The sequence below is a fragment of the Leucopleurus acutus genome, assembly GCF_964270905.1.
Source record: "Leucopleurus acutus genome assembly, chromosome: 8".
Classification (NCBI taxonomy): Eukaryota; Metazoa; Chordata; class Mammalia; order Artiodactyla; family Delphinidae; genus Leucopleurus; species Leucopleurus acutus.
Genome location: NC_139151.1, coordinates 96,095,349 through 96,121,663, shown reverse-complemented (window position 1 = coordinate 96,121,663; position 26,315 = coordinate 96,095,349). Strand labels below are relative to the sequence as shown.

Genomic DNA, 26,315 nt, shown 5'->3' with positions numbered 1-26,315 from the left:
GGACCCTGTTCTAGGGGTGGTGGATTCTTTAAGTCCTGCTTGTCCAGTAGTAGGATTGGCTCTTCCTGAGCTACCCATGAACAGCACTGTGAGCACTGAGGCTCATTGATAGGGTCACTTTTATTGAGAAATATAGTTTTAGGAACAAGCCACAAAAATAATTCTTTCACTGGATTGGCTTCTGTGATTTTGCAGTGAGCAGTGTAGAATGTGGGTGGCCCCCTAACTTCCAAACCGTTCAATGACCTTCTGTATCCACTTCTTCAGGCGGAACACATGTGTGTAGAAGCCATATTTTCCATCTCTGTCACAGCCTTCACCCCATGAGACAATGCCCATTTGATACCAGCGGTTGTTAAAGGGGCTCTGAGGAAGAAACATGGGATTTCCAATAGAGTCAAGTCCAAGGTAGTGTCAGTATTACCCTGTCAAGCAATTGTTTCTGAAAACTTGGGTCCCTCCTCATCCACCCCAGAAGGATCTACCCGCCAGCTCCTGGCCTTCTGGGAACTCAGCTTACCTTCATGACAAACGGTCCCCCACTGTCGCCTTCACAAGCATCCCCTCGTTTCCCTTCACCGGGCTTGTAACCTTGAGAGAGAAAAGCAGTACTCAGGGAGGGGTATAGCTCACACTCCAGCCACTCTCCCCTTCAAGAGATACTGCTGCTGAGTGTCCACTGACTCCTAGGCATCCTTGACTCTGCTCAATTCCTCACCCCACACATCCAATTCTTAGGCAAACCTTGCCAGCTCAATCTTCAACGTACATCCCCAATCCAACCACCCCTCACCACTTCTACACCTGGTCCCATCACATACACCTCTCCCCTGAACCACTAGTCTCCCTAGTTCTACTTTTGCTGCCTACAATCCATTCTCCACCCAATAAGCAGAATGACTTTAAAAAAAAAAAAACACGTTAAACTGACAGGTGAGAGAAAAATGAGAATTAGGGCAGTTACCTTTATCCAAATATCTCCACATATCCTCCACAAACAACATGAAGAACAACAAAGCTACACAAAAACCACACCTTCAACATAACTCGAATACAGAGAACACCCAAACTTCAAACCACTTTATCTAACTGTACATCGAATATCAAAACTTGTATGGTCCTAATAAGACCTGGTTCCACATCTCAAAAAAAAAAAAAAAAAAACAAACTTGTGTGGAGATGAGGAGGGGAAAATATCCACTAGATCAAAGAAGTGGATTCAATGAATTAGGAATCTTGTAAATAACCCCAAATCTACCAAATGAATAGACGAAAAGTAAGTACATCTATACCAAGATACTATAGGAAAACAATAAGAACCAAAATACCTCAGCTAACAAACATTCTTTCCCAAACACAACCATGAAACAAGAAAACTAACGGAATTAAATATCCTCAAGCAAATTTTTGGTATGTGAAAAAGAATGAATCAGAAATTTAAAAATTAGGGACTTCCCTGGTGTCACAGTGGTTAAGAATCTGCCTGCCAATGCAGGGGACACGGGTTCGAGCCCTGGTCTGGGAAGATCCCACATGACGTGGAACAACTAAGCCTGTGCACCACAACTGTTGAGCCTGTGTCTAGAGCCCGTGAGCCACAGCTGCTGGGCCTGTGTGCCACAGCTGCTGAGGCCTACCCGCCTAGAGCCCGTGCTCCGCAACGGGAGAGGCCACTGCAATGAGAAGCCTGCACACCGCCAATGATGAGTAGCCCCCGCTTGCCGCAACTAGAGAAAGCCCGCACACAGCAACAAAGACCCAACCCAGCCAAAAATAAAATAAATCAAAAAAAATTTTTAATTCAAAAATTAAAAATAAATGGACAGGGACTTCCTTGGTGGTCCAGTGGTAAAGAATCCTTCCTGCAATGTAGGGGACGCAGGTTTGATCCCTGGTCAGGGAACTAAGATCCCACATGCTGCGGGGCAATGAAGCCCGCACGCCACAACTACTGAGCCCGCGTGCCTCAACTAGAGAGCCCACGTACCACAACGAAGATCCTGTGTGCTGCAACTAAGACCTGATGCAGCCAAAAATAAAAATAATAAATGGACAAAACAATGGGAAGTAATTAAAAGCAGAACGTGGTCGAAATGGAACTCACACTAAATTAGAAATGAGTCCCTCAATAAGAAAAAGAAAACAATGGAACAGAGTTAATATGTATAATATAGTCCAAGAAAACTTCACAGAAATAAAAGATTGGATGTGCATATTGAAAGGATCCACTGGGAACCTGGCAAAGCTGATCTGAAACACTGAACTCTGAGACGTGTCCTAAAAAAAACTGAGACTTCAAAGATGAAGAAAAAACCTTCAACGCCTGGAAGCAAAAAAACTCAACTCCCTTATAAGAGCAAAACAATTACACCGGCATCAGATTTCAAAAACAACATACAAAGCAAGCAATGATAAAGCTATATTTTCAAAAAATTCAAGGAAGGAAAATGTGAACCATGGATTTTATATTCAATCATGCTGAGCTTCAGGTGTCAAGGCTACAGAAAACCAGTTATAAACACATAAAAACTCAGGAAATTCTATACCCATAACCCTTCTTGAAAAATCGACTAGTGGACAAGCTTCATCCAACCAGGAGATGAATGCTTCAGCAAAAGGACTTATTAACTGTCTGACAAGTAGAAATAATACAACTAAAAGTATGAGAGGAGAAGAGAAAGAGGAAAGTAAACTCACTGATTTTAACAACTAAAAGAATATAAGAAACTAAGGGCATTTCAAAAAGGTGTAAGACCAAAGATAATGAGTAGAACAAAAATGCAAACCTTACTAAATATATGAAATTATTTGAAAAGTAAAGAAAAGATCACACAGGGAAAAAACACAGTAAATGAAACATAATATACATAAAAATAACAAAATCATATGAGATACTAATTCTATTAATCATATCAATAAATATGAATGGGCTTAACTCACTTTTTAAAAAACAAAAAGATTTTTAATTTGACTCGCAAAGCAAGACTCAACGATGCTATATATGAGACAAAACAAAGTGATTCATAGAGGCTAAAGTTAAAGGGATGGACAAAAGTATAACAGGAGAATGGAAACAAAGAGAGCAGGGATAGTGAAGCTCAAGTTGAAAGTAAAGAAGGACACTTTTACTGCTAAAAGCCACAATTCACAATGAATAATTAACAGTTATAAATATCTGCACCAAATAACACAGCAACTGCCTTTATAAAGTAAAAGACTATAAATGATGCAAGGAGATAGACAGAAATACATTAATAATAGAATTCAACACACCAAACTCAGTACAAGACATATCAAGTGAACTGAAAATAAACAAGGATATAAATGACCTAAATAACTGATAAGGTACATTTATGGACATATATATATATATATATATATATATATAGAACTTTACACGTGGATAAAGGAGAACACATCTACACACCTCAAGCACACATGTACATTCACAGAAATTGATCAAACGGTTCTCAGAAAAATCAGTTCCATAAAGTAGAAATATTACAAACTATATTCCTGGATTATAATGCAGCAAAACTGAAAATCAAAATGCTAAAGGGCCCTCCCATCTGGAAATTTTAAAACTACCTATTAACTCTTGAGTGAAAGGGGAATACACACTGAAATTAGAGAGTTTCTAAAAAAAAAATAATTCAAACATAATTCAATAATTTAAACAAACATAGTGTTTTCCATGAATGGTGTTTTCCATTCATAGCCCTACTCGGTAAAAACTGAAGATCAAAGATAAATTAACCAGGGACTTCCCTGGTGGTGCAGCGGATAAGACTCCGAGCTCCCAATGCAAGGGGCCTGGGTTCCATCCCTAGTCAGGAAACTAGATCCCACATGCATGCCACAACTAAGACTTCACATGCCACAACTAAGGAGACAGTGTGTCACAACTAAGGAGCCGGCGAGCCGCAACTAAGACCCCGCACAACCAAATAAATACTTTTAAAAATAAAATAAAATAAAAAATAAATTAACCAAATTGGCAGCTCAAAAAGCTTTTAGAAAAAGAACAGCAAAGTGAGCCAAAAGGAAGTATAAGGGAAAAAAATTAAGATCAAAGCAGAAATTAATGAGGTACAAAATAGAAAAATAATAAGCCTAGTTAATAAGTCAAATTCTTAGGTATTTTGTTTGTTTCCAATCACCAGCTAATTTACTCAAGAAAAATAAGGAAGAAAACACAAATATATAAAATAAGGTGCCAAGGAGGAAAAAAAACATAAGAGAAGACAATGTAGCACAAGATACAATATAGACTTGAACAAATTGAAAGACATTTCTTGTCCTTGGATAGAATGGCTCAACATCAAAAAGAAGTCAGTTCTCCCTAATTTAATTTATAACTTTAATGTAATTCCAATAAAAATACCAAGTTTTTTATAGAGCTAGATAAGTTGATACTAAAATTCATGTGGAAAAACAAACATGCAAGAGTTGCCAGGAAAACACTGGAAAAGAAAAACTACAAGAGAAGATAAGCTCTACCAGATATTAAAACATACTCTAAAGCCTCTATAATGAAAACAAGACATTTTAACAGAATAGACAACAGACCAGAAGAACCAAACAGAATGTCCAGAAACAGACTTAGGCACACATAGAAACCTAGTATGTGATAAAGGCGACATCTCAAATTACTGGGGCAAAGACAGATTTTTTTTTTCTTTAGTATTTTTTAAAATTTATTTATTTATTTTTGGCTGCATTGGGTCTTCGCTGCTGCGTGTGGGCTTTCTCTAGTTGCAGCAAGCGGGGGTTACTCTTTGTTGCAGTGTGCGGGCTTCTCATTGCGGTGGCTCCTCTTGTTGCGAGCATGGGCTCTTGGCACACAGGCTTCAGCAGCTGTGGCTTGCGGGCTCAGTAGTTGTGGCGCACGGGCTTAGTTGCTCTGCGGCATGTGGGATCTTCCCAGACCAGGGCTCGAACCTGTGTCCTCTGCATTGGCAGGTGGATTCTTAACGACTGCACCACCAGGGGAGTCCCCAAAGACAGAGTTTTTAATAAATGGTACAGAGACAGCTTATTAGCCATTTAGAAAAAGATAAATTAAATCCATACCTTACATTGTATGCAAGAATAAACTCCAAATGACTCTGAGATCTGAGTGTAGGAAAATGAAACCAAGTACTAGAAGAAAATATGAGTGAATTTCTCTATGACCTGGGTATAAGGAAGGTTCTTTTAACTCTGACGCAAAATCCAGGTGCAGTAAAATGAAAGATTAATAAATTTGACTACATAAAAAAATTTAATTGGATGGCCAAAACATAATACAGGATAAAGAAAAAGAAACTGGAAGAAAATATTTGCAAAGTATATCACAAATAGAGGCCTAATATCACTAACATATGAAGAACTATTTAAAAATGATGGGAGGGACTTCCCTGATGGCACAGTGGTTAAGAATCTGCCTGCCAATGCAGGGGACATGGTTCGATCCCTGGTCTGGGAAGATCCCACATGCCGTGAAGCAGCTAAGCCCGTGTGCCACAACTACTGAGCCTGCGCTCTAGAGCCCATAAACCACAAGTACTGAGCCCCACGTGCCCAGAGCCCGTGCTTCATAACAAGAGAAGCCACCACAGTGAGAAGCCTGTGCACTTCAATGAAGAGTAGCCCCCACTCGCCACAACTAGGGAAAGCCCGCGCGCAGCAACAGAGACCCAACGCAGCCAAAAACAAATAAATAAATTTATTTTTTTAAAAAAATGGGGCTTCCCTGGTGGTGCAGTGGTTGAGAGTCCGCCTGCCGATGCAGGGGACACGGGTTCGTGCCCCAGTCCAGGAAGATCCCACATGCCGCGGAGCGGCTGGGCCCGTGAGCCATGGCCGCTGGGCCTGCACGTCCGGAGCCTGTGCTCCGCAACGGGAGAGGCCACAACAGTGATAGGCCCGCGTACCGCAAAAAAGAGAAAAAAAAAAAAAATGATGGGAGAGGGACAAAAAAATGGACCGTAAAAACATGAACAGACAATTCACAAAAAAAGATATAAAAATGGTCAGTAAGGATATAAAAAGATGTTCAATTACAAAATATTGGAAATCTAAATACCCATAGACAGGAAATGGTTGAAGACACTATCATACATCCTCCTAATGTGACTATAAAATTTTCTTTTTTATTGAAATATAGTTGATTTACAATGCTGTGTTAGTTTCTGGTGTACAGCAGTGATTCAGTTATACATATATTTTTTCATATTCTTTTCCATTATAGTTTATAACAAGATGTTGAATGTAGTTCCCTGTGTTATACAGTAGGACCTTGTTATTTATCTATTTTATATATAGTTGTTTGTATATGCTAATCCCAAATTCCTAATTTATCCCTCTCCTCTCCTTTCCCCTTTGGTAACCACTGGGAAGTTTGTGTGGTAAGTTTGTTTTCTATGAATGGATAAAGATGATATAAGATATGCGTGTGTGTGTGTATATATATATGTATATATATATACACACACAAACACACACACACACACACACACAAAATGGAATATTACTCAGCCACAAAAAAGAATGAAATAATGCCATTTGTAGCAACATGGATGGACCTAGAGTTTATCATACTAAATGAAGTAAGTCAGACCAAGACAAACATCATATGATATCACTTACATGTGGAATCTTAAGAAATGATATAAATGAATTTATTTACAAAACAGAAACAGACTCACAGACATACAAAAATATAAATTTTTTTTAATAAGGAAAAGCTCTATAACTAAAATGGAATGAATTTCCAGGATACATTAGCTGAAAAAAGCAAAGTACAAAAGAATATCTATACTGTGCTACTCTGTGAAAAGGGAAAAATAAGAAAATATAAATGTGTCTGCTCATTTGTGCAAAAAGAAACAGAAGAAGAATAAACCTCAAACTACTGAGATTGGTTAACTGCAGGGCCTGGATGGAAATGCGGTGGAAAGGAAGGAGGTGGGAACAGGACAGGAGGAAAAGGGGAATATCATTCTCTGAGTGTACCTGTATAAAGAATCTGATTTTTGGACCATGTTAATACAGGCACACCTTGGAGATACTGTGGGTTCAGTTATAGACCACCACAATAAAGCAAGTCATATGAATTTTTTGGTTTCTTGGTGCATATAAACGTTATGCCTACAGTATACTATAGTCTATTAAGAGTGCAATAGCATTATGTCAAAAAATATATACAGGACTTCCCTGGTGGTGCAGTGGTTAAGAATCCGCCTGCCAATGCAAGGGCCACGGGTTCGATCCTTGGTCCAGGAAGATCCCACATGCTGCGGAGCAACAAAGCCCGTGCGCCACAACTACTGAGCCTGCACTCTAGAGCCCGCAAGCCACAACTACTGAAGCCTGCGTGCCTAGAGCCCATGCTCTACAACAAGAGAAGCCACTGCAATGAGAAGCCCACACACCACAACCAAGAGTAGCCCCCGCTCACCACAACTAGAGAAAGCCTGAGTGAAACAACGAAGACCCAACGCAGCCAAAAATAACTAAATAAATGAATAAAAAATATATATACACATACTTGAATTTAAAAATATTTTGTTGGGCTTCCCTGGTGGCGCAGTGGTTGAGAGTCTGCCTGCCGATGCAGGGGACACGGGTTCGTGCCCCGGTCTGGGAAGATCCCACATGCCGCGGAGCGGCTAGGCCCGTGAGCCATGGCCGCTGAGCCTGCGCGTCCGGAGCCTGTGCTCCACAGCGGGAGAGGCCGCAACAGTGAGAGGCCCGCGTACCGCAAAAATAAAATAAAATAAAAATATTTTGTTGCATACAAACTACTACGTATAAAATAAATAATCTACAAGGATATACTGTACAAACAGGGAATATAGTCAATATTTTATAACTATAAATGGAATATAACCTCAAAAACTGTGAATCATTATGTTGTATACCTAAAATTTATTGTACATCAACTACACCTTAATAAAAAAAATATTTTGTTGCTAAAAAATGCTGACCATCATTTGAACCTCCAGCAAATTGTAATCTTTTTGCTGGTGGAGGGTCTTGCCTCCACGTGGATGGCTGCTGACTGACTGATCAGGGTGGTGGTGCTGAAGGTGGGGTGGCCATGGCGATGTCTTAAAATAAGACAACAATGAAGTTTGCCCCACTGATGGACTCTTCCTTTCAAGAATAATTTCTCTGAAGCATGCAGTGCTATTTGATAGCTTTTTACCCACAGAACTTTCTTCAAACTAGGAGTCAATCCTCTCAAACCCTACCACTGCTTCATCAACTAAGTTTATGTAATGTTCTAAATCCCTTGTTGTCATTTCAACAATCTTCACAGCATTTTTACCAGCAGTAGAGTCCATCTCAAGAAACCACTTTCTCCTTATCCATTAAAGTTTTATCGTAAGATGGCAGCAATTCAGTCACATCTTCAGGCTCCACTTCTAATTCTAGTTCTCTTGCTATTTTCGCCACATCTGCAGTTATTTCCTCCACTGATGTCTTGAACCCCTCAAAGTCATCCATGAGGGTTGGAACAACTTCTTCTAAACTCCTGTTCATGTTGGTATTGTGACCTCTTTCCATGAAATCACAAATGTTTTTTTTTGAATATTTGAATTTTATTTTTTGATACAACAGGTTCTTATTAGTTATCTATTTTATACATATTAGTGTATATACGTCAATCCCAATCTCCCAATTCATCACACCACCACCACCACCACGGCCAATTTCCCCTCTTGGTATCCATACATTTGTTCCCCACATCTGTGTGTCTATTTCTGCCCTGCAAACCGGTTCATCTGTACCATTTTTCTAGGTTCCACATATATGCGTTAATATACGATATTTGTTTTGCTCTTTCTGACTTACTTCACTCTGTATGACAATCTCTAGATTCATCCATGGCTCTACAAAGGACCCAATTTCGTTTCTTTTTATGGCTGAGTAATATTCCATTGTCTATATGTACCACATCTTCTTTATCCATTCGTCTGTCGATGGGCATTTAGGTTGCTTCCATGACCTGGCTACTGTAAACAGTGCTGCGATGAACATTGGGGTGCATGTGCCTTTTTGAATTATGGTTTTCTCTGGGTATATGCCCAGTAATGGGATTGCTGGGTCATATGGTAATTCTATTTTTAGTTTTTTAAGGAACCTCCACTCTACACTGTTCTCCATAGTGGCTGTATCAATTTACATTCCCACCAACAGTGCAAGAGGGTTCCCTTTTCTCCACACCCTCTCCAGCAGTTGTTGTTTGCAGATTTTCTGATGATGCCCATTCTAATTGGTGTGAGGTGATACCTCATTGTAGTTTTGATTATTTCTCTAATAATTAGTGATGCTGAGCAGCTTTTCATGTGCTTCTTGGCCATCTCTATGTCTTCTTTGGAGAAATGTCTATTTAGGTCTTCTGCCCATTTTTGGATTGGGTTGTTTGCTTCTTTTAATATTGAGCTGCATGAGCTGTTTATATATTTTGGAGATTAATCCTTTGTCTGTTGATTCGTTTGCAAATATTTTCTCCCATTCTGAGGGTTGTCTTTTCGTCTTGAATGTAGTTTCCTTTGCTTTGCAAAAGCTTTGAAGTTTCATTAGGTCCCATTTGTTTATTTTTGTTTTTATTTCCATTACTCTAGGAGGTGGATCAAAAAAGATCTTGCTGTGATTTATGTCAAAGAGTGTTCTTCCTATGTTTTCCTCTAAGAGTTTTATAGTGTCCGGTCTTACATTTAGGTCTCTAATCCATTTTGAGTTGATTTTTGTGTACAGTGTTAGGGAGTGTTCTAATTTCATTCTTTTACATGTAGTTGTCCAGTTTTCCCAGCATCACTTACTGAAGAGGCTGTCTTTTCTCCATTGTATATCCTTGCCTCCTTTGTCATAGATTACTTGACCATAGGTGCGTGGGTTTATCTCTGGGCTTTCTATCCTGTTCCATTGAAATCACAAATGTTCTTAATGGCATCTAGAATGGTGAATCCTTTCCAGAAGGTTTTCAATTTCCTTTGCCCAGATCCATCAGGGGAATCACTATCTATGGCAGCTTTAGCCTTATGAAATGTATTCATTAAGATAATAAGACTTGAAAGAAAAAATTACTCCTTAATCCATGGGCTGCAGAATGGATGTTGTGTTAGCAGGCATGAAAACAACGTTAATCTTGTGGTATGCCTTCATCACAGCTCTTGGGTAACCAGGTGCATTGTCAATGAGAAGGAATATTTTGAAAGGAATCTTTTCTTTCTGAGCAGTAGGTCTCAACAGTGGGCTTAAGATATTCAGTAATCTATGTTGTAAACAGATGTGCTGTCATCAGGTTTTGTTGTTCCATTTAGAGAGCACAGGGAGAGTAGAGTTAGCATAATTCTTAAGGGCCCTAGGATTTTCAGAATGGTAAATGAACACTAGCTTCAACTTTTAAGTCGCCAGCTGTTTCAGCCCCTAACAAAAGAGCCAGCCTGTCCTCTAAAGCTTTGAAGCCAGGCAGTGACTTCTCCTCTCCAACTATGAAAGCCCTAGATGGTATCTCCTTCCAATGTAAGGCTGTTTGGCTACATTGAAAATCAGTTGTTTAGTATAGTCATTTTCATGAATTATCTTAGCTACATCTTCTGGATAACTTGCTGCTTTACCTTGTAGTTTTATATTATGAAGACAGCTTCTTTCCCTAAACCTCATGAATCAATCTCTGCTAGCTTCAAAGTTTTGGCTTAAGGGAATGTTATGGCTCATTTGATCTTCTAACCAGACCACTAAAACTTTCTTCATATCAGCAATAAGGCTGTTTTGCTTTCTTATTTATGTATTCACTAGAATAGCACTTTTTAATTAATTATTTTTTTGTTTGTTTTTTATTGTTTTTTGCGGTACGCGGGCCTCTCACTGTTGTGGCCTCTCCCATTGCGGAGCACAGGCTCCGGATGCGCAGGCTCAGCAGCCATGGCTCACAGGCCCAGCCGCTCCGCGGCATGTGGGATCTTCCCGGACCAGGGCACGAACCCACGTCCCCTGCATCGGCAGGCGGACTCTCAACCACTGCGCCACCAGGGAAGCCCAATTTTAAAAAATTTTTAAAAATAAATTAAACTCTCTAACGAAGAAAAATTAAAAACAAAACTTCCTTCAAGAACTTTTCCTTTGCATTTACAGAGTGGCTAACTGTTTGACACAAGAGGCCTAGCTTTTGGCCTGTCTTGGCTTTAGACATGCCTTTCTCACTAAGCTTAATCACTTCTAGCTTTTTATTTAAAATGAGAGACATGCAACTCTTCCTTTCACTTGAACACTTAGAGGCCATTGTAAGGTTACTGATTGGCCTAATTTCAATATTGTTGTATCTCAGGGAATAGGGAGGCCTTAGGAAAGAGACAGAGATGGGGCAATGGCTGGTTGGTGGAGCAGTCAGAACACACAGTTTGCTGTCTTGGCACAGTTCATGATGCCCCAAAACAATTACAATAGTAACATCAGAGATCACTGATCACAGTTCACCATAACAAACATATAATAATGCAAAAATTTGACACATTGTAAGAAGTACTAAAATGTGACACATGAAGTGAGCAAATGCTGTTGGAAAAACGGCGCTGATAGAATTCCTTGATGCTGGATTACCACAAACCTTCAATTTGTAAAACAACAATATCTGGGAAGGGCAATAACGCAAAGCACAAACCTAGGTGTCTATCAACAGATGAATGGATAAAGAAGATGTGGTATATATATATATATAAAATAAATATTACTCAGCCATAAAAAAGAATGAAATTCTGCCATTTGCAACAACATGGATGGACCTAGAGGGTACTACGCTTAGTGAAATAAGTCAGACTGAGAAAAACAAATACTGTGTTATCACTTATATGTGGAATCCAAAAAATAAAACAAATGAATAAATATAGCAAAACAGAAACAGACTCACAGAGAGAACAAACTAGGAGTTACCAGTGGGGAAAGGGAAGCGGGGAGGGGCAAGATAGGGCTAGGGGATTAAGAGATACAAACTACTATGTATAAAATAAATAAGTCACAAGGATATATTGAACAGGAAATACAGCCATTATTTTGTATATGGAGTATAATCTATAAAAACATTAAATCACTATGTTGTACACCTGAAACTAATATAATATTGTAAATCAACTATATTTAAATAAAATAAAAAATATGTAAATAAATAAAGCAAAGCATAATAAAACAAGGTAATAGTCCAAAAATAAACAAGTAAAGACAACAAAGATGGGAGGGAGGACCCAAAATTGAATACAATCATGAAACAAATGAGCCTAACTGTATTTTAAATAAATAACACAGGGAAGGGGATAATAATTACCCAAGTTACTTTTAGACACAGTACTGTGACTATATATATATATATATATATATATATATATATATATCTTCAGGCTAAAAACAGAAACAACCATGAAGAAATGCTAAACTCTAGCTTGTAGGATTATTTTTCACAGTCATGGATGAGTGATTCTCAAACTGTGTATTCTTGTATTAACCAAATAAGTAAATACATTACAGATAATAGGAGTCAGATTTCTCATTATCAACAGAGACTGTTACAAATGTGGAAAGGGAGAAGCTAAAATTAATCATATTGCATTGCAAGAGGGAGGAACACTCCCCAACTCATTCTACGAGGCCACCATCACCCTGATACCAAAACCAGCCAAAGATGTCACAAAGAAAACTACAAGCCATTATCACTGATAAACATACATGCAAAAATCCTCAACAAAATACTAGCAAACAGAATCTAACAGCACATTAAAAGGATCATACACCATGATCAAGTGGGGTTTATTCCAGGAATGCGAGGATTCTTCAATATATGCAAATCAATCAATGTGATACAACATATTAACAAATTGAAGGAGAAAAACCATATGACATCTCAATAGATGCAGAAAAAGCTTTTGACAAAATTCAACACCCATTTATGATAAAAACCTTCCAGAAAGTAGGCATAGAGGGAGCTTACCTCAACATAATAAAGGCCGTATATGACAACCCCACAGCCAACATCACTCTCAATGGTGAACAACTGAAACCATTTCCACTAAGATCAGGAACAAGACAAGGTTGCCCACTCTCACCACTATTATTCAACATAGTTTTGGAAGTTTTAGCTATAGCAATCAGAGAAGAAAAAGAAATAAAAGGAATCCAAATTGGAAAAGAAGAAGTAAAGCTGTCACTGTTTGCAGATGACATGATACATGATACTATACAGAAAGACTCCTAAAGACTACCAGAAAACTACTAGAGCTAATCAGTGAATATGGTAAAGTAGCAGGATACAAAATTAATGCACAGAAATCTCTTGCATTCCTATACACTAATGATGAAAAAATCTGAAAGAGAAATTAAGGAAACACTCCCATTTACCACTGCAACAAAAAGAATAAAATACCTAGGAATAAACCTACCTAAGGAGACAAAAGACCTGTATGCAGAAAACTGTAAGGCACAGATGAAAGAAATTAAAGATGATACCAACAGATGGAGAGATATACCATGTTCTTGGATTAGAAAAATCAACATTGTGAAAATGACTATACTACCCAAAGCAATCTACAGATTCAATGCAATCCCTATCAAACTACCAATGGCATTTTTCACAGAACTAGAACAAAAAATTTCACAATTGGTATGGAAACACAAAAGACCCCGAATAGCCAAAGCAATCTTGAGAAAGAAAAACGGAGCTGGAGGCATCAGGCTCCCTGACTTCAGACAAAGCAACAGTAATCAAGACAGTATGGGGCTTCCCTGGTGGCGCAGTGGTTGAGAATCTGCCTGTCAATGCAGGGGACACAGGTTCAAGCCCTGGTCTGGGAGGATCCCACACACCGTGGAGCAACTAAGCCCGTGCACCACAGCTACTAAGCCTGCACGTCTGGAGCCTGTGCTCCGCAACAAGAGAAGGCCGCGACAGTGAGAGGCCCGCGCACCACGATGAAGAGTGGCCCCCACTTGCTGCAACTAGAGAAAGACCTCACACAGAAACGAAGACCCAACACAGCCAAAAATTAATTAATTAATTAATTAAATTTGAAAAAAGACAGTATGGTACTGGCACAAAAACAGAAATATAGGTCAATGGAACAGGATAGAAAGCCCAGAGATAAACCCACACACATATTGTCGCCTTATCTTTGATAAAGGAGGCAAGAATATACAGTGGAGAAAAGACAGCCTCTTCAGTAAGTGGTGCTGGGAAAACTGGACAGCTACATGTAAAAGAATGAAATCAGAACACTCCCTAACACCATACACAAAAATAAACTCAAAATTGATTAAAGACCTAAATGTAAGGCCAGACACTCTCAAACTCTTAGAGGAAAACATAGGCAGAACACTCTGACATAAATCACAGCAAGATGCTTTTTGACCCACCTCCCAGAGAAATGGAAATAAAAACAAAAATAAACAAATGGGACCTAATGAAACTGAAAAGTTCTTGCAGAGCAAAGGAAACCATAAACAAGACGAAAAGACAGCACTCAGAATGGGAGAAAATATTTGCAAACGAAGCAACTGACAAAGGACCAATCTCCAAAATTTACAAGCAGCTCATGCAGCTCAATATCAAAAAAACAAACAACCCCATCCAAAAATGGGCAGAAGACCTAAATAGACATTTCTCCAAAGAAGATATACAGATGGCCGACAAACACGTGAAAGAATGCTCAACATCACTAATCATTAGAGAAATGCAAAGCAAAAATACAATGAGATATCATCTCACACCAGTCAGAATGGCCACCATCAAAAAATCTACAAACGATAAATGCTGGAGAGGGTGTGGAGAAAAGGGAACCCTCTTGCACTGTTGGTGGGAATGTAAATTGGTACAGCCACTGTGGAGAACAGTATGGAAGTTCCTTAGAAAACTAGAAATAGGACTACCATATGACCCAGCGATCCCAGTACTGGGCATATGAAAACCATAATTCAAAAAGAGTCATGGGGGGCTTCCCTGGTGGCACAGTGGTTGAGAGTCCACCTGCTGATGCTGGGGACACAGGTTCGTGCCCCAGTCTGGGAAGATCCCACATGCCGTGGAGCGGCTGGGCCCGTGAGCCATGGCCACTGAGCCTGCGCATCCGGAGCCTGTGCTCTGCAACGGGAGAGGTCACAACAGTGAGAGGCCCGTGTACCGCAAAAAAAAAAAAAAAAAAAAAAAAAGAGTCATGTACCACAATGTTCATTGCAGCTCTATTTACAACAGCCAGGACATGGAAGCAACCTAAGTGTCCATCGACAGATGAATGGATAAAGAAGATGTGGCACATATATATACAATGGAATATTACTCAGCCTTAAAAAAAATGAAATTGAGTTATTTGTAGTGAGGTGGATGGACCTGGAGTCTGTCATACAGAGTGAAGTAAGTCAGAAAGAGAAAAACAAATACCGTATGCTAACACATATATATGGAATCTAAAGGGGAAAAAAATGGTTATGAAGAACCTAGGGGCAGGACAGGAATAATGACGCAGATGTAGAGAATGGACTTGAGAATGTGGGGAGGGGGAAGGGTAAGCTGGGACGAAGTGAGAGAGTGGCATGGACTTATATATACTACCAAAATAGATAGCTAGTGGGAAGCAGCCGCATAGCACAGGGAGATCAGCTCAGTGCTTTGTGACCACCTAGAGGGGTGGGATAGGGAGGGTGGGAGGGAGACGCCAAGAGGGAGGAGATATGGGGATATATGTATATGTATAGCTGATTCACTTTGTTATAAAGCAGAAACTAACACACCATTGTAAAGCAATTATACTCCAATGAAGATGTTAAAAAAATCCTATTGCATTGCAATGGGAGGTTTCAGTGTCATCTCATGGTTTTAGATAGATAAATAGATAGAAAGAACATAGATATAGATTTAGGCTGTGCATAATACATGTATTTTCTAATTCTGTCTGCTAAGAGAGCCTAGGAGCAATGACACCCCAGTAACAATGTGCACAACTGGCACCCAGATCTTGGTTTCTAAATACCATTCTCCACTAGAAGGCAAGTAGGATGAACCTAGAACATCTTGCTGCGCTGAAAGTAAGAAAGTACTCAGAGATTGACAGGACATCTCCAAAAGTCACAGAAGCCAGGTTGTTTTTTTTTTTTTGACTCCCACTGGCCAAACCTGGGATAATTTGAACATTATAATAATGATAGTAACAAATTATAGCCCTTAGAATAAAGAAAGGACCCATGAGTCCACAGTGACAGAGTGAAAGCAGATTCTTCCTTACAATAAGATGATCACTAATAAATGTAGAAGGAATGACAGAGTTTAAAAATCACCATTTGGCAGCTACCAGGGTTAGGAGAACAATATGATGAGAAACAGAACAGACACTATTCAACTTTCTCCCCACAAGATGTTAGTCTTAAAAAGGAAAACAGAACTTTACAGTGAGAAACATGGCAGATGCAGACACCACCTTAACCAAGAGGTCAGAGTTAATCTCACCAGGTATGGGACAGAGAGATCATATGCCTGAAAAGGACACAACATCACTTAGCTTGAATCTGATCATTAGGAAACCTTAGAGAAAGCCAAACTGAGGCCAATCTACAGAATAACTGGCCTATACATGTCAAATATGTCTAAATCGTGAAAGACAAAGACTGACAACTGAGTACAATGTGTGATCCTGGACTGGATCCTGGGTGGGAAAAATGTTTTTGTTTTTCTTTTGCTAAAAAAGACATCAGTAAGCAGGACAACTGGAAAACATTTAAATGAAGTCTAAAAATTAGACAAAGGTATTATATCATTATTAATTTCTTTTTTCATTATTAATTTCTTGATTTAATAAATGTACTGTGGTTATGGCAGAGAACAACCCTGTTTTTTTGGAAATACTTAAGTGTACGGGTAAAAAAGGTAACATATGTACAATTTAGTCTCAAATAATGTGTATATGTGTGTGTATAAATACACACACACACAGAACACACACACACACAAAGGAGGCGGCAGAATCTGGATGACAGTATAAAGGAATTCTTTGTATTATTTTTGCAACTTTTCTGTGAGTCTGAAATCACCTAAAAATTTTTTTTTTAATTTTTAAAAATTAAAAAATTAAGTTAGATCGTTTACTCACCTGCCCCAGAGTCTCCAATAATGTCCTATCACGACAAAAGCCAAAGTCCTTCAAGGCCCTGAAGGAAGCACCCATCCCCTGACTGCCCACCTCTCTCCCCTCTTCCAATGCTGCCCTTCCTGTGTTTACTGCCCTCCAGCCACACAGGCCTCCCTGCTGCTCCTAAGACACGCCAAGCATGCTCCCACCTCAGGGCCTTTGTACCTGCTGTCTCCACAAGTCTGGAGTGCACTTCCTCTAGACTGGCTCACTCTTTCATGTCTTCTAGTCTCTGCTTAAACATCACTTCTCAGAGAGGCCTTCTCCAACCACTCTGTCTCAATCGCCCCGTCCCCACCTCTCACTCCCTTACTCAGCTTAATTTTTCTCCTATCAGGATTGCTATTCTAGATCTGCTTACTGACACACTCTCCTTCTAGGAAGGAAGCTCTCTGAAGACACAGGAGACCCTATCTGTTAGGGTCCTTTTTGGACACCCTGGAATACTGCCTGGACCACAGTAAGCACTCAGTAAATATTTGCTGAACGACTGAATGAATGAATGGCTTTTCCTCCACCCGTGACCTCTGGTTGGTGTCTGGCTCACATATACTGACAACTTGACCAGTGACTAGCACCACGCCTAACACCTTAAATACACTATCTCGCTCAACCCTCACACGGCCTAATGGAATAGAGCCAGGACTTGAACCCAGGCCTGTGCTACTCACGTGTCTCAATCCTCCCAACCCGAGGCCCTGCTATTCCCGCCTGCCCAGCCATGCCCAGGGGACTTTACCAGCACAGAACATGTTGTCGGTGATGCGGATCCGGGTGGAGGCCTTGCAGACCGGCCGCTCCACGATGGGCAGGTTCACCACCTGTAGCACGCTGGGCTGCACCTCAGCAATATTGGCTGTCCACGTCTCCCTCAGGTTGCCCCAGCCCGTCACTCGCCCTTTGTATCCAGCCCGGAGCAACCTTTGGGGAAAGGAGAAGGACTGAGTGAGAACAGACCAGTCTAGAAACCTCCTGGCCCCAACACCATCCCTTAGAGACCTGAATCTAAAACACCTGTGCAGGAAGACGCTGAGGCCTGGAAAAGGGAAGGAACTTCGGCAAGGCAATAGGCTGTCAGAGTCAGGCCCAGAACCCAGCCCAGGCCCTCAGCTGCCAGCCCCCTGGCTGCCCCCCAACCACCTGCCCCCTGGCCAACCCCCTCGGCTCCCCCCCCAGCCACCCCCGGCTGCCCTTCTGGCTGTCCCACTTGGTTGCTGTGTCCTTGTCGGGCAGGCACACGGGGTGGACGTATTCGGTGAAGCTGATGGGCTTCCTGAGCTTCAGCAGGGCGATGTCCCGGTCCAGGTTCTCCTTCCAGTTGTACCTGGGGTGGATGTGGATCTTTTCCAGCATGGAGATCTTTTCAATCTTTCGCTCATAGCTGTGCAGACCCCAGTAGAGAAAAGGAGAAGCTGTAGGCCACCCAATGAGGGGCAGCTGGTTCCCCGAGGAAGAAAACTGCCTGCCCTCAGGGTCTGGGAGTCAGCGTAACCAGCAGGCCACCAGTGAGGGTGAGAGGGCCAGCTCCTGTCCTGGCAGCTTCTTCCTGGCCTGAAGTTGCCCAGAGCTTTGGGATCAAACAGCCCAGGCAGGTAGGGGGAGGGACGCAGCCTGTAGGCCCTGATCCCAACAGCCTCTACTCAGAGGTCACACCTGGGCCATGTCCTGGTGCGTGGAAGGGTGCTAAGGGCAGGCCACGATTCTGCTCTCTGCAAAGGCTTAGTTTCTCTGTCCCCAGGTCCAAGCTTCAGTCAGGATGTGGCCATATAGACTTTACAGCAGAGCCTACAGGGTTTTCTACTGTGGGAGATGTACAGACATATCCCTCGTGGCCCAGAGTCACCAGAGCCCCTCACAGTCACTCAGGAGGACGCGGACCCCTGCCAGACACGCATGGGCCCCCACTTCTGTACCTGGTGCGGGAGTGCTTGCCAATGCGCACCAGAAGGTCATTCTCAGTGAAGTTCTTGTCCCAAGGCGGGTACAGAAGACAGTGGGCAGCGGTGAGGATCCAGCGGTCACTGATGAGGCTGGCCCCGCACAGCAGCTCCTGGGGACTCTTCCGGAAAAGCATCACCTGCCTGGGAGAAGAAGTGGGAAGCATTAGGAGGTGGGAGGGCTGCCCCTCCACCAGCCCTACAAGCGCAAAGTCCCAGGTTTAAGAACTAACTGGACAGAGCTCCCTACTGGGCCCAGACCCCAGCTTGACCTTCCCGTTCTTGGGGACCGGGGCATATATGTGACACCGCGGGGCTGCCACCTGCTTTTTGCACCCCCCTCCTCTTATCAAGCTTCTTCCAGGCCAGAGTTGGCACAGCTTAGCACAGCTCTGGGGTCAGAAGAACAGGAATCTAGTCCTGCTCTGTAACCCATTCACTAGCAGCACCACTTAGGCGAGTCACTTAAGCGCTCCGACCCTCAGCTTCACCATCTGCTTTGGAGAAGTAGTAAACCCAATCTCAAAAGGTGGCTGTGAGGGTTCGATGAGATGTTGGTGCTGGGCTAGGTTGTCTGTGGAGCCTAGACCTGTGAGGGCGGAGGAGTCTCCCAGGGCGCGGGATGCAGGCGCGCAAGGGGTCGGTGGAGGCAGGGAGCACGCACCAGGGCGCCAGGCCAATCTCCGCATCCCGGCCCTCCACGATGCGCCCCTCGATGTAGGAATCGAACAGCTCCTGTTCCGTTTTGTCCTGCACCAACTTATTCTCGAACAGAGGCCTCAGGCCACAGTCTGCCGAGCCAGCGGGACCGTTAGGGGCCGAGCGCTGCAACACCCGCCCCCGCCCCCATGCCGCGGCCCCCGCGCCCCTCCGGCCGCCGCCTGACCTGCCTCCCCGGCGCCGAAGGTCCTCTCGTTGAAGAAGGGCTGAAATTTGTCCGCAGCGGTGCGTCCCTCTATGGCCGTATCCGGTTCCTCGCCCAGCCCATATCCCACCTCCTCATCCACCGGCTCCTCTGCAGGGACCCAGACACCAGCTGCGGCTGGGCCAGGCCATTCCTCACCCACCCTCTGACCTCCCCAAGCCCCGAGGCAGCCGCGGAGGTCGTCTGGTGTAGAGATTAAGAGCGCAAGCGCACCTGCGTTACTAGGAAACCAAACCTCGTGGGCCTCAGTTTCCTCAGCTGTAAGGTGGAGCTAGTATTAGGCCCACCTGGTTAACGTCAGGTGTCATGAATGCACTCACTGGTGAGTGGTAAGCCTTAGATCAGGTGGTAAAGCCTTAGATCAGGGGAGGCACTGTTCTTGTTGTTCCCTCCAGGCTGTGTCCTCTGTCTCATGTCCCCTGCCCTGCCCTCTCACCGCAATAGTCCAGGTCGCAGTACTCAAAGTCGCCAGGCTCCCCGGCCACGTAGCACCACGCGCCCTCCTCATCCCCGTCTGGGTTGCGGCAGAAGTTCTCCACCAGTGGGACAGCCGGGCTGAAGTCCTGGTCCTTGCTCAGGGCCTTGGCCCGCTCGCTGGCCCAGGCAAGGCAGGGAGACCCATGTGTGGTCACCGCCAGGTGCCCCTGGTACTGCTGGCCACGATCAGGGATGCACATTTCTGATTGAGGTGACAGATTCACTGCAAAGTCTCTGGAGGTTGAGGTTGGCTCCACAGTGACTCGCTCCTGGCCTGGTGGGTGAGGAAACAGAGGAGCAGAGTGGGTGGGACCACACGTGGAGCCAGACGGGATGTGAATCCCTGCCTTTCGGCCTTTATCCTATAGACCTCAAGTCACTTATCCTCTCTGAGCCGCAGTCTGCTTGCCTGTGAAAGGGAATACTAATGCGTTTTTGCAGGGTTATTGAGAGATTTAAACAAAATATATGGCATAAGTGTCTGGTGCATAATAAGCCAGAGATAGGAACCAGGTTTCATCTCCTGTGCTATCTGTAATCTGTTGGTAGTGACTGCCTGGAGTTTAAGGATTCTGTGCTTTCACAAGGGCACAGTAGGAAAAATAGCTGGGATCCACTGAGGATGTCTACACAGGCAGTAGGTCAGTTTCAGCATGCCTGCAACATATTTATCATAGGTGTTCAGGGGTGGGGGCTTGGTAAACTGTAGCTGTTTTTGTTACTATGATTGGCAACTCGCTGTAAGACTGGCCCCAGCATCCCTCACTGGGTCCTACAGGGATGCATGAAGGACAAAGAAGAGCAACCCATGTTTGGTAGATTGAGTTACTGGCACTAATTCTTTACTCCTACCTGGATCCACCTGGATCCACATCCTCTGCCCTGTTATTTTACAAGCAAAGGTGTAAAGGTCCACCTCTTGACCTTGGCCTTGATCATGGGACTTGCTTTGGCCAATGGCATGTGGGCAGAGCTGACTCTGCCAGTTCTGAGCCTAGGCTTAAAGATGTGTGTCTGTTCACTGCTTAGTATTTCTGCCGCCCCCATGGAAGAAGCTGCTGCCTTTCAGCCTCCCCCCACAATGAGTACACACGGAGCAGACATAGACCCACCCACACAAGGAGCCAAGCTCAGCTGGACCCATTGTTTGACGTAGGGCCACCAGCCGAGCCCAGCCTACACCTGGACCCCACCGACGCGTGAGCGAGTGCAGCTGAGATCAGCAGAGCCACCCCAGCTGAACCTCAGACACATAAGAAGTAAATGCGGGACTTCCCCGGAGGTCCAGTGGTTAAGATCTCCCCTTCCAATACAGGGGGTGTGGGTTCAATCCCTGGTCGGGGAGCTAAGATCCCACGTGCCTTGCAGCCAAAAAACCAAAACAGAAGCAATATTGTAACAAATTCAATAAAGACTTTAAAAATGGTCCACATCAAAAAAAAAAAAAAGAAAGAAATGCTTATCGGTGTATGCCCCCCAGCTTTTGTGGCTGCTTGTGATTTTGTGGGGTTTGCAGCATTATTATGGCTATAGCTAGCTGACACATCATGGGAAATAATGATGACAGAATCATGCAGGGCTGGACTGTACGAGGCTTGCTCTGTGATGCTCGGCAAAGGGTACATGGACTGAAATGGTTAGGAAGGGCTTCCTGGAGGGAAGAATGCCTCAAGCAGGAAGTAAAGCATATTTAGAATGGGCCACATCCTGGATCATAAGGAAGCAAAGGCTGTGGAGGGAGGGGAGGAGGCTGGAAGCTAACTCTCTCTGGTATCCTGACTTCACTAACCAACAAGCTCAAATATGTCGTCAGTAACTAACACCAGCTCAAAGGGAGCCAGGATCTTGATTCCCATCCTGTGCTGCCAGGCCCATGAAGACCCATGGGCCTTGCCCATGCCCACCTGATCTCCCCCAGCTCACCGCAGACAGGGATGCTGCACTCCTCCCTCTGCACAGTGGGGAGCGTAGTGTAGCACCAGGGCCCAGTGATGCTGCCATCTGGGTTGCGGCAAAAATTCTCCTGCAGGTCAGCTCCAGGGTGGGTGGTAGAGTTGATTCTGGAACAGAAAATTGCTCAGCAGGAGGCGTCTCCCCCACCCCCAGTGTCTCCTCACCCCCTATTCTCAGACCCCTGGCAGACAGGCCTGCCCATCACTCACTCTGGCTTATGTGGGTAGCGACTCCTCCACAGCTGGCATTCGATGCCTGACCGGGTGAAGCTCACGTTCCCTCGGTAGTTCATACCCAGACCTTCGGCACAGTTACCTGCAGAGACCCCCAGCCCAGGTCTCCTACACTGAGGACTTGTCCCCGCTTCTCTCCTAGTAAAGCTCTATCGGTCCATCCCCTCCAAGCTACCTCTGGTCCATGACCCTTAACCTGCATTTACTCAGCACTTCCTCTGTACCCAGCAGTTCTACAATCCATTTAACCGTAGTCACCAAATATTCACTGAGTGCCCACTGTGTGACAACCATGTGACAGGCACTATGCCGGGTACTAAGGACACAGCAATGAATAAGACAGTCATAGTCAAGTAGGTTCCTGCCCTCATAGAGCTAATGTTCAGTGGCTCCTCATAGCCAGCAGAATGAAAAAGTGAACAAGGTTCTCCGAATCTGGCCCTGGTCTAGGTGTCCTGTTATCTTAGCTCCTCGTGCCTAAGGGCCTTTGCACGTGCTCTTTCCTTTGCCTTGGCCATGCTTTCCTATTTATTCATCAGTGCATCCCACAAATCCAAGTAAAACTCTACTTCTTCTGGGGAGCAGTCCTTGATTCTGCCAGCAAACGAAATGCTCCCCCTCCTGGAATTCTCTTGGCACCTGGAACAGAACTCTTCCATCAATTACTTTGATGTTTTGTATTTTTGTTTTCTGATGAAACTGTGAGCTCCCTGATTCTCTTAAAATCCCCAGCACTCAACCATAGAGCTTGACACACAGCAGGGGCTTAGTGAAATGTCTATTGAATAAATTACTTAACAAATGAAAGCATAGCCAGTGTGATTAAAGAGTTCCATGTTGTGGGGTCTACTGTCATACTAAAGGTGTATTCAGAATGCCGTGGAGGAGGGAGGATGCACCTTGAAGGCTCAGCAAGGTGGTGGCATTTGGACTAATTCTTGAAGGATAGGGGGGTTTTCAGTAGGCACTGATGGCTGCTCCAGGGGGAGATGATAATGTAAGCAGGGGCCAGGATCTAGAAACATCTTGCCCTGTTGAGAGAAGTGCTTGCTGTCAGCAAGCTGGGGGGCTGGATTCAGGGCTGGTGCAATGGTAGATAAGGCTTGAAGGGAAGGTTAAGATCAGAACCTGCAAAATTCACTAGGCTAAGAAGCCTGTGCTTTATTCTCGGGGCAATGCGGAGCCACTCAAGGTTTTGGAGAAAGAATGTGACGTCATCGAAGCTCTGCCTTGGGGACATGGGGAAGACTGATTGGCATGGGCAGGGGCTCTGATGAGAATGAGGCCTTAAACATTATTTCATTGCCCGTGCATTCATTTGTTCCTCCAATATTAATCATCTTACTGACTGCCAGGCACAGAGCCAGGTGCAAAGACACATCCTTGACCGCAGGACCAGAAAGGCAATGTCAGCTGCTAGAGGCCACCACCCATGGGCCACAACTCCTACCCAACCCCTACTCTGCTCTTCTCCCAGGCTGTCCCCTCCTATCCTGTCCCCACACCCTCATGTCAGTTCCTCACCTTCCAGACATTCAATGAGCTTTTCTCGAGGTTTCCTCAATGACTCACAAGCTGGAAAAGACCCAGAAACATCACTGAGATTGAGGTAGGGATAGGACAGGTTCAAGTGAAGGGTGGGATGACATTCAGAAACGGAGAGAAAGGGACGCGTATGGAAGAAAGGAAGGAAAGAGGCGTGGGTGGAGGAATGGAGGATTGGATGGATCAGAAAATTCTCTGGAGTGGGGCACCCTCTAACTTGGGTCCCCAGGACTCCCTTCCTGGAGCAAACCCTTCCCAGTGCTCACCTGTGTACTTGGCCCAGAACACATCCTGAAAAACAAGGCTGAGTGTGAGGCTGCGGTAGGATCCTGTTTTGTTTTGTTTTTTTGTAAACTTCCTGTCTTCTCCTTATACTTTCCCCTTTCCCTTACCCTGGTCACGCTCTGGGGAGGTTTGTGGCAGAGTTTTCTACTTTTGCTTCTAAAAGCCCAAGCCCGCAGAGGAGAAGAGTATCTGAGGAGAGGGGAGCTCCCTGCCTTCCCCACTGCCCGCCCCCCCGCCCCTGGCCAGACAAGATTGAAAGGGATTCCCCGGGGTGGGGTAGACTGGAGAAGAGGGGCCCAGGCAGAGCCCCAGGGAAGGGAAAGCTTCAAAAGGCTCCTGGAACACTGAGGCCTAGGCCCAGGCCTGACCAGAGACCCACCTCCCAAGGGTGGCACAGAAGTAGCAGCAAAGCTAAAGTTGAGAGGCCATGTGGCCAGGGCCAGGGTCTCCAGAGATCCCAACATAGACAGATGTCTAAAGACTGAGGAGGCCCCCCTGCCCCCCAACGTCCTGGAGCCTCACCGTACCCTGGGGCCTTGACATAGCCCAGGCACTGGGGCCGCCTAGAAAGGCTGAGCCACTCATCAGGGCAGCCCAGGGAAACGAGGCCAGAGATGAAGTTATCAACAAAGAGCTGTGATGCTCCCCACTCCCCTCCTTGGTGCCCCTGCAGGAACCAAGGGCCCCCTTGGAGGGACCCCCAGCCCTCCCTCCCTGGGGCCTCACCGTGGCACTGGGAGATTCCAGGGCCTCGAAGGCCTCCTCACGGCTGCACTGCTCCTCCACACACTCTCGCTCCAGGTTGCCCTCCCGCCACTCCTCCAGGAAGCCGCTGTTGGCGCGTCGGACCCGCTGGAGCAGCGACAGTGCTTGCTGAGGGGCCAGGAACACTGCAGGAGAAGGGGCGTGGGACAGTGGCCTCAGGGGCCCAGGCTGTCTTAGCCACCACCAGCCACTTAGGGCAGGAAGCAAGCCTGGCCTGCCTGCTGGCTTCCAGAAAGGGGGTGTCTAGGATGGTGGCAGGACCTGAAAGGCTGCTAACGGCAGCCACTAGCCCCCCTCCTTTCATGGATCACCCCCAGCCCAACCCCCATATTGCAAGAGAGAAGTAGTCACTGTCTTTCCAGCCCTGAGCACCTGGCTCCTTCCCTAAGCTGGACACAGTGAGCCAAGGGCCACCTGGGGGCCGGCCCTGTGCTCTCTGTCGAGCCAGGGGACCGCAGCCCACAGGCCTACATCCCAGTCCGCCAGCCTGTCCCAGCTTCCAGGCCCCCCTTACCATGCTGGCTGTGCACAAGGCTAAACAGGGCAGCCAGGGCCAGGCAACCAGGTAGCCACAGGCCTCGGACGTGCGCCATAGTGTGTCCGCTCCCAGGACTCTGAGGGCTTGTCCTGACCCCTCTGGGTTAATGTTGAACCAACATGAAGAAATCAGCCAGGAAGCAGAGGTCAGCAGGTCAGGGCCGTGGGGACAGGTGGATAGATAGTCCGCCCCCGCCATCTGGGAGGACAGGTCCTCCTGGGACCAGGGATGGGTGGTCTGGGAGGAAGTCCCAGAGCAAAGACCAGTGTAGCCACCATCCAGCACCTCCCTCTCAGAGACACAGGCGAACTTGGGCCAGTGGGGTCACAAGATCTTCCTGAGGCTCCTTGCAATCCTAACACACGGTGATGGTTGTTTTGATCTCTGTGTGTCTGTTTCCTCATCTGTACAGTGGGAAGAGTATCCTGTTGTGAGGACTAAAGGAGATTATGAATATAGTAAGAACTTAATAATGAGTAGCTATATGGATGTAAACCAGTGGGGAGT

The 26,315-nt window shown here is 44.7% G+C and overlaps 1 protein-coding gene across 1 annotated transcript; it reads right to left on the bottom strand.

The window, feature by feature from the left end:
• Positions 1-102: 102 nt before the first annotated feature.
• F2 (coagulation factor II, thrombin) lies at positions 103-25,911 on the bottom strand. Its single transcript, XM_082844030.1, has 14 exons — positions 25,785-25,911; positions 25,232-25,395; positions 24,487-24,511; positions 24,200-24,250; positions 22,652-22,757; positions 22,413-22,549; positions 20,449-20,763; positions 19,974-20,102; positions 19,752-19,878; positions 19,064-19,231; positions 18,358-18,531; positions 17,890-18,071; positions 521-591; positions 103-366 (listed from the first exon to the last, which is right to left on the bottom strand). The coding sequence occupies exons 1-14, from the start codon at positions 25,861-25,863 to the stop codon at positions 223-225; spliced, it is 1,872 nt and encodes a 623-aa protein (XP_082700156.1). The 5' UTR covers positions 25,864-25,911; the 3' UTR covers positions 103-222.
• Positions 25,912-26,315: the final 404 nt, after the last annotated feature.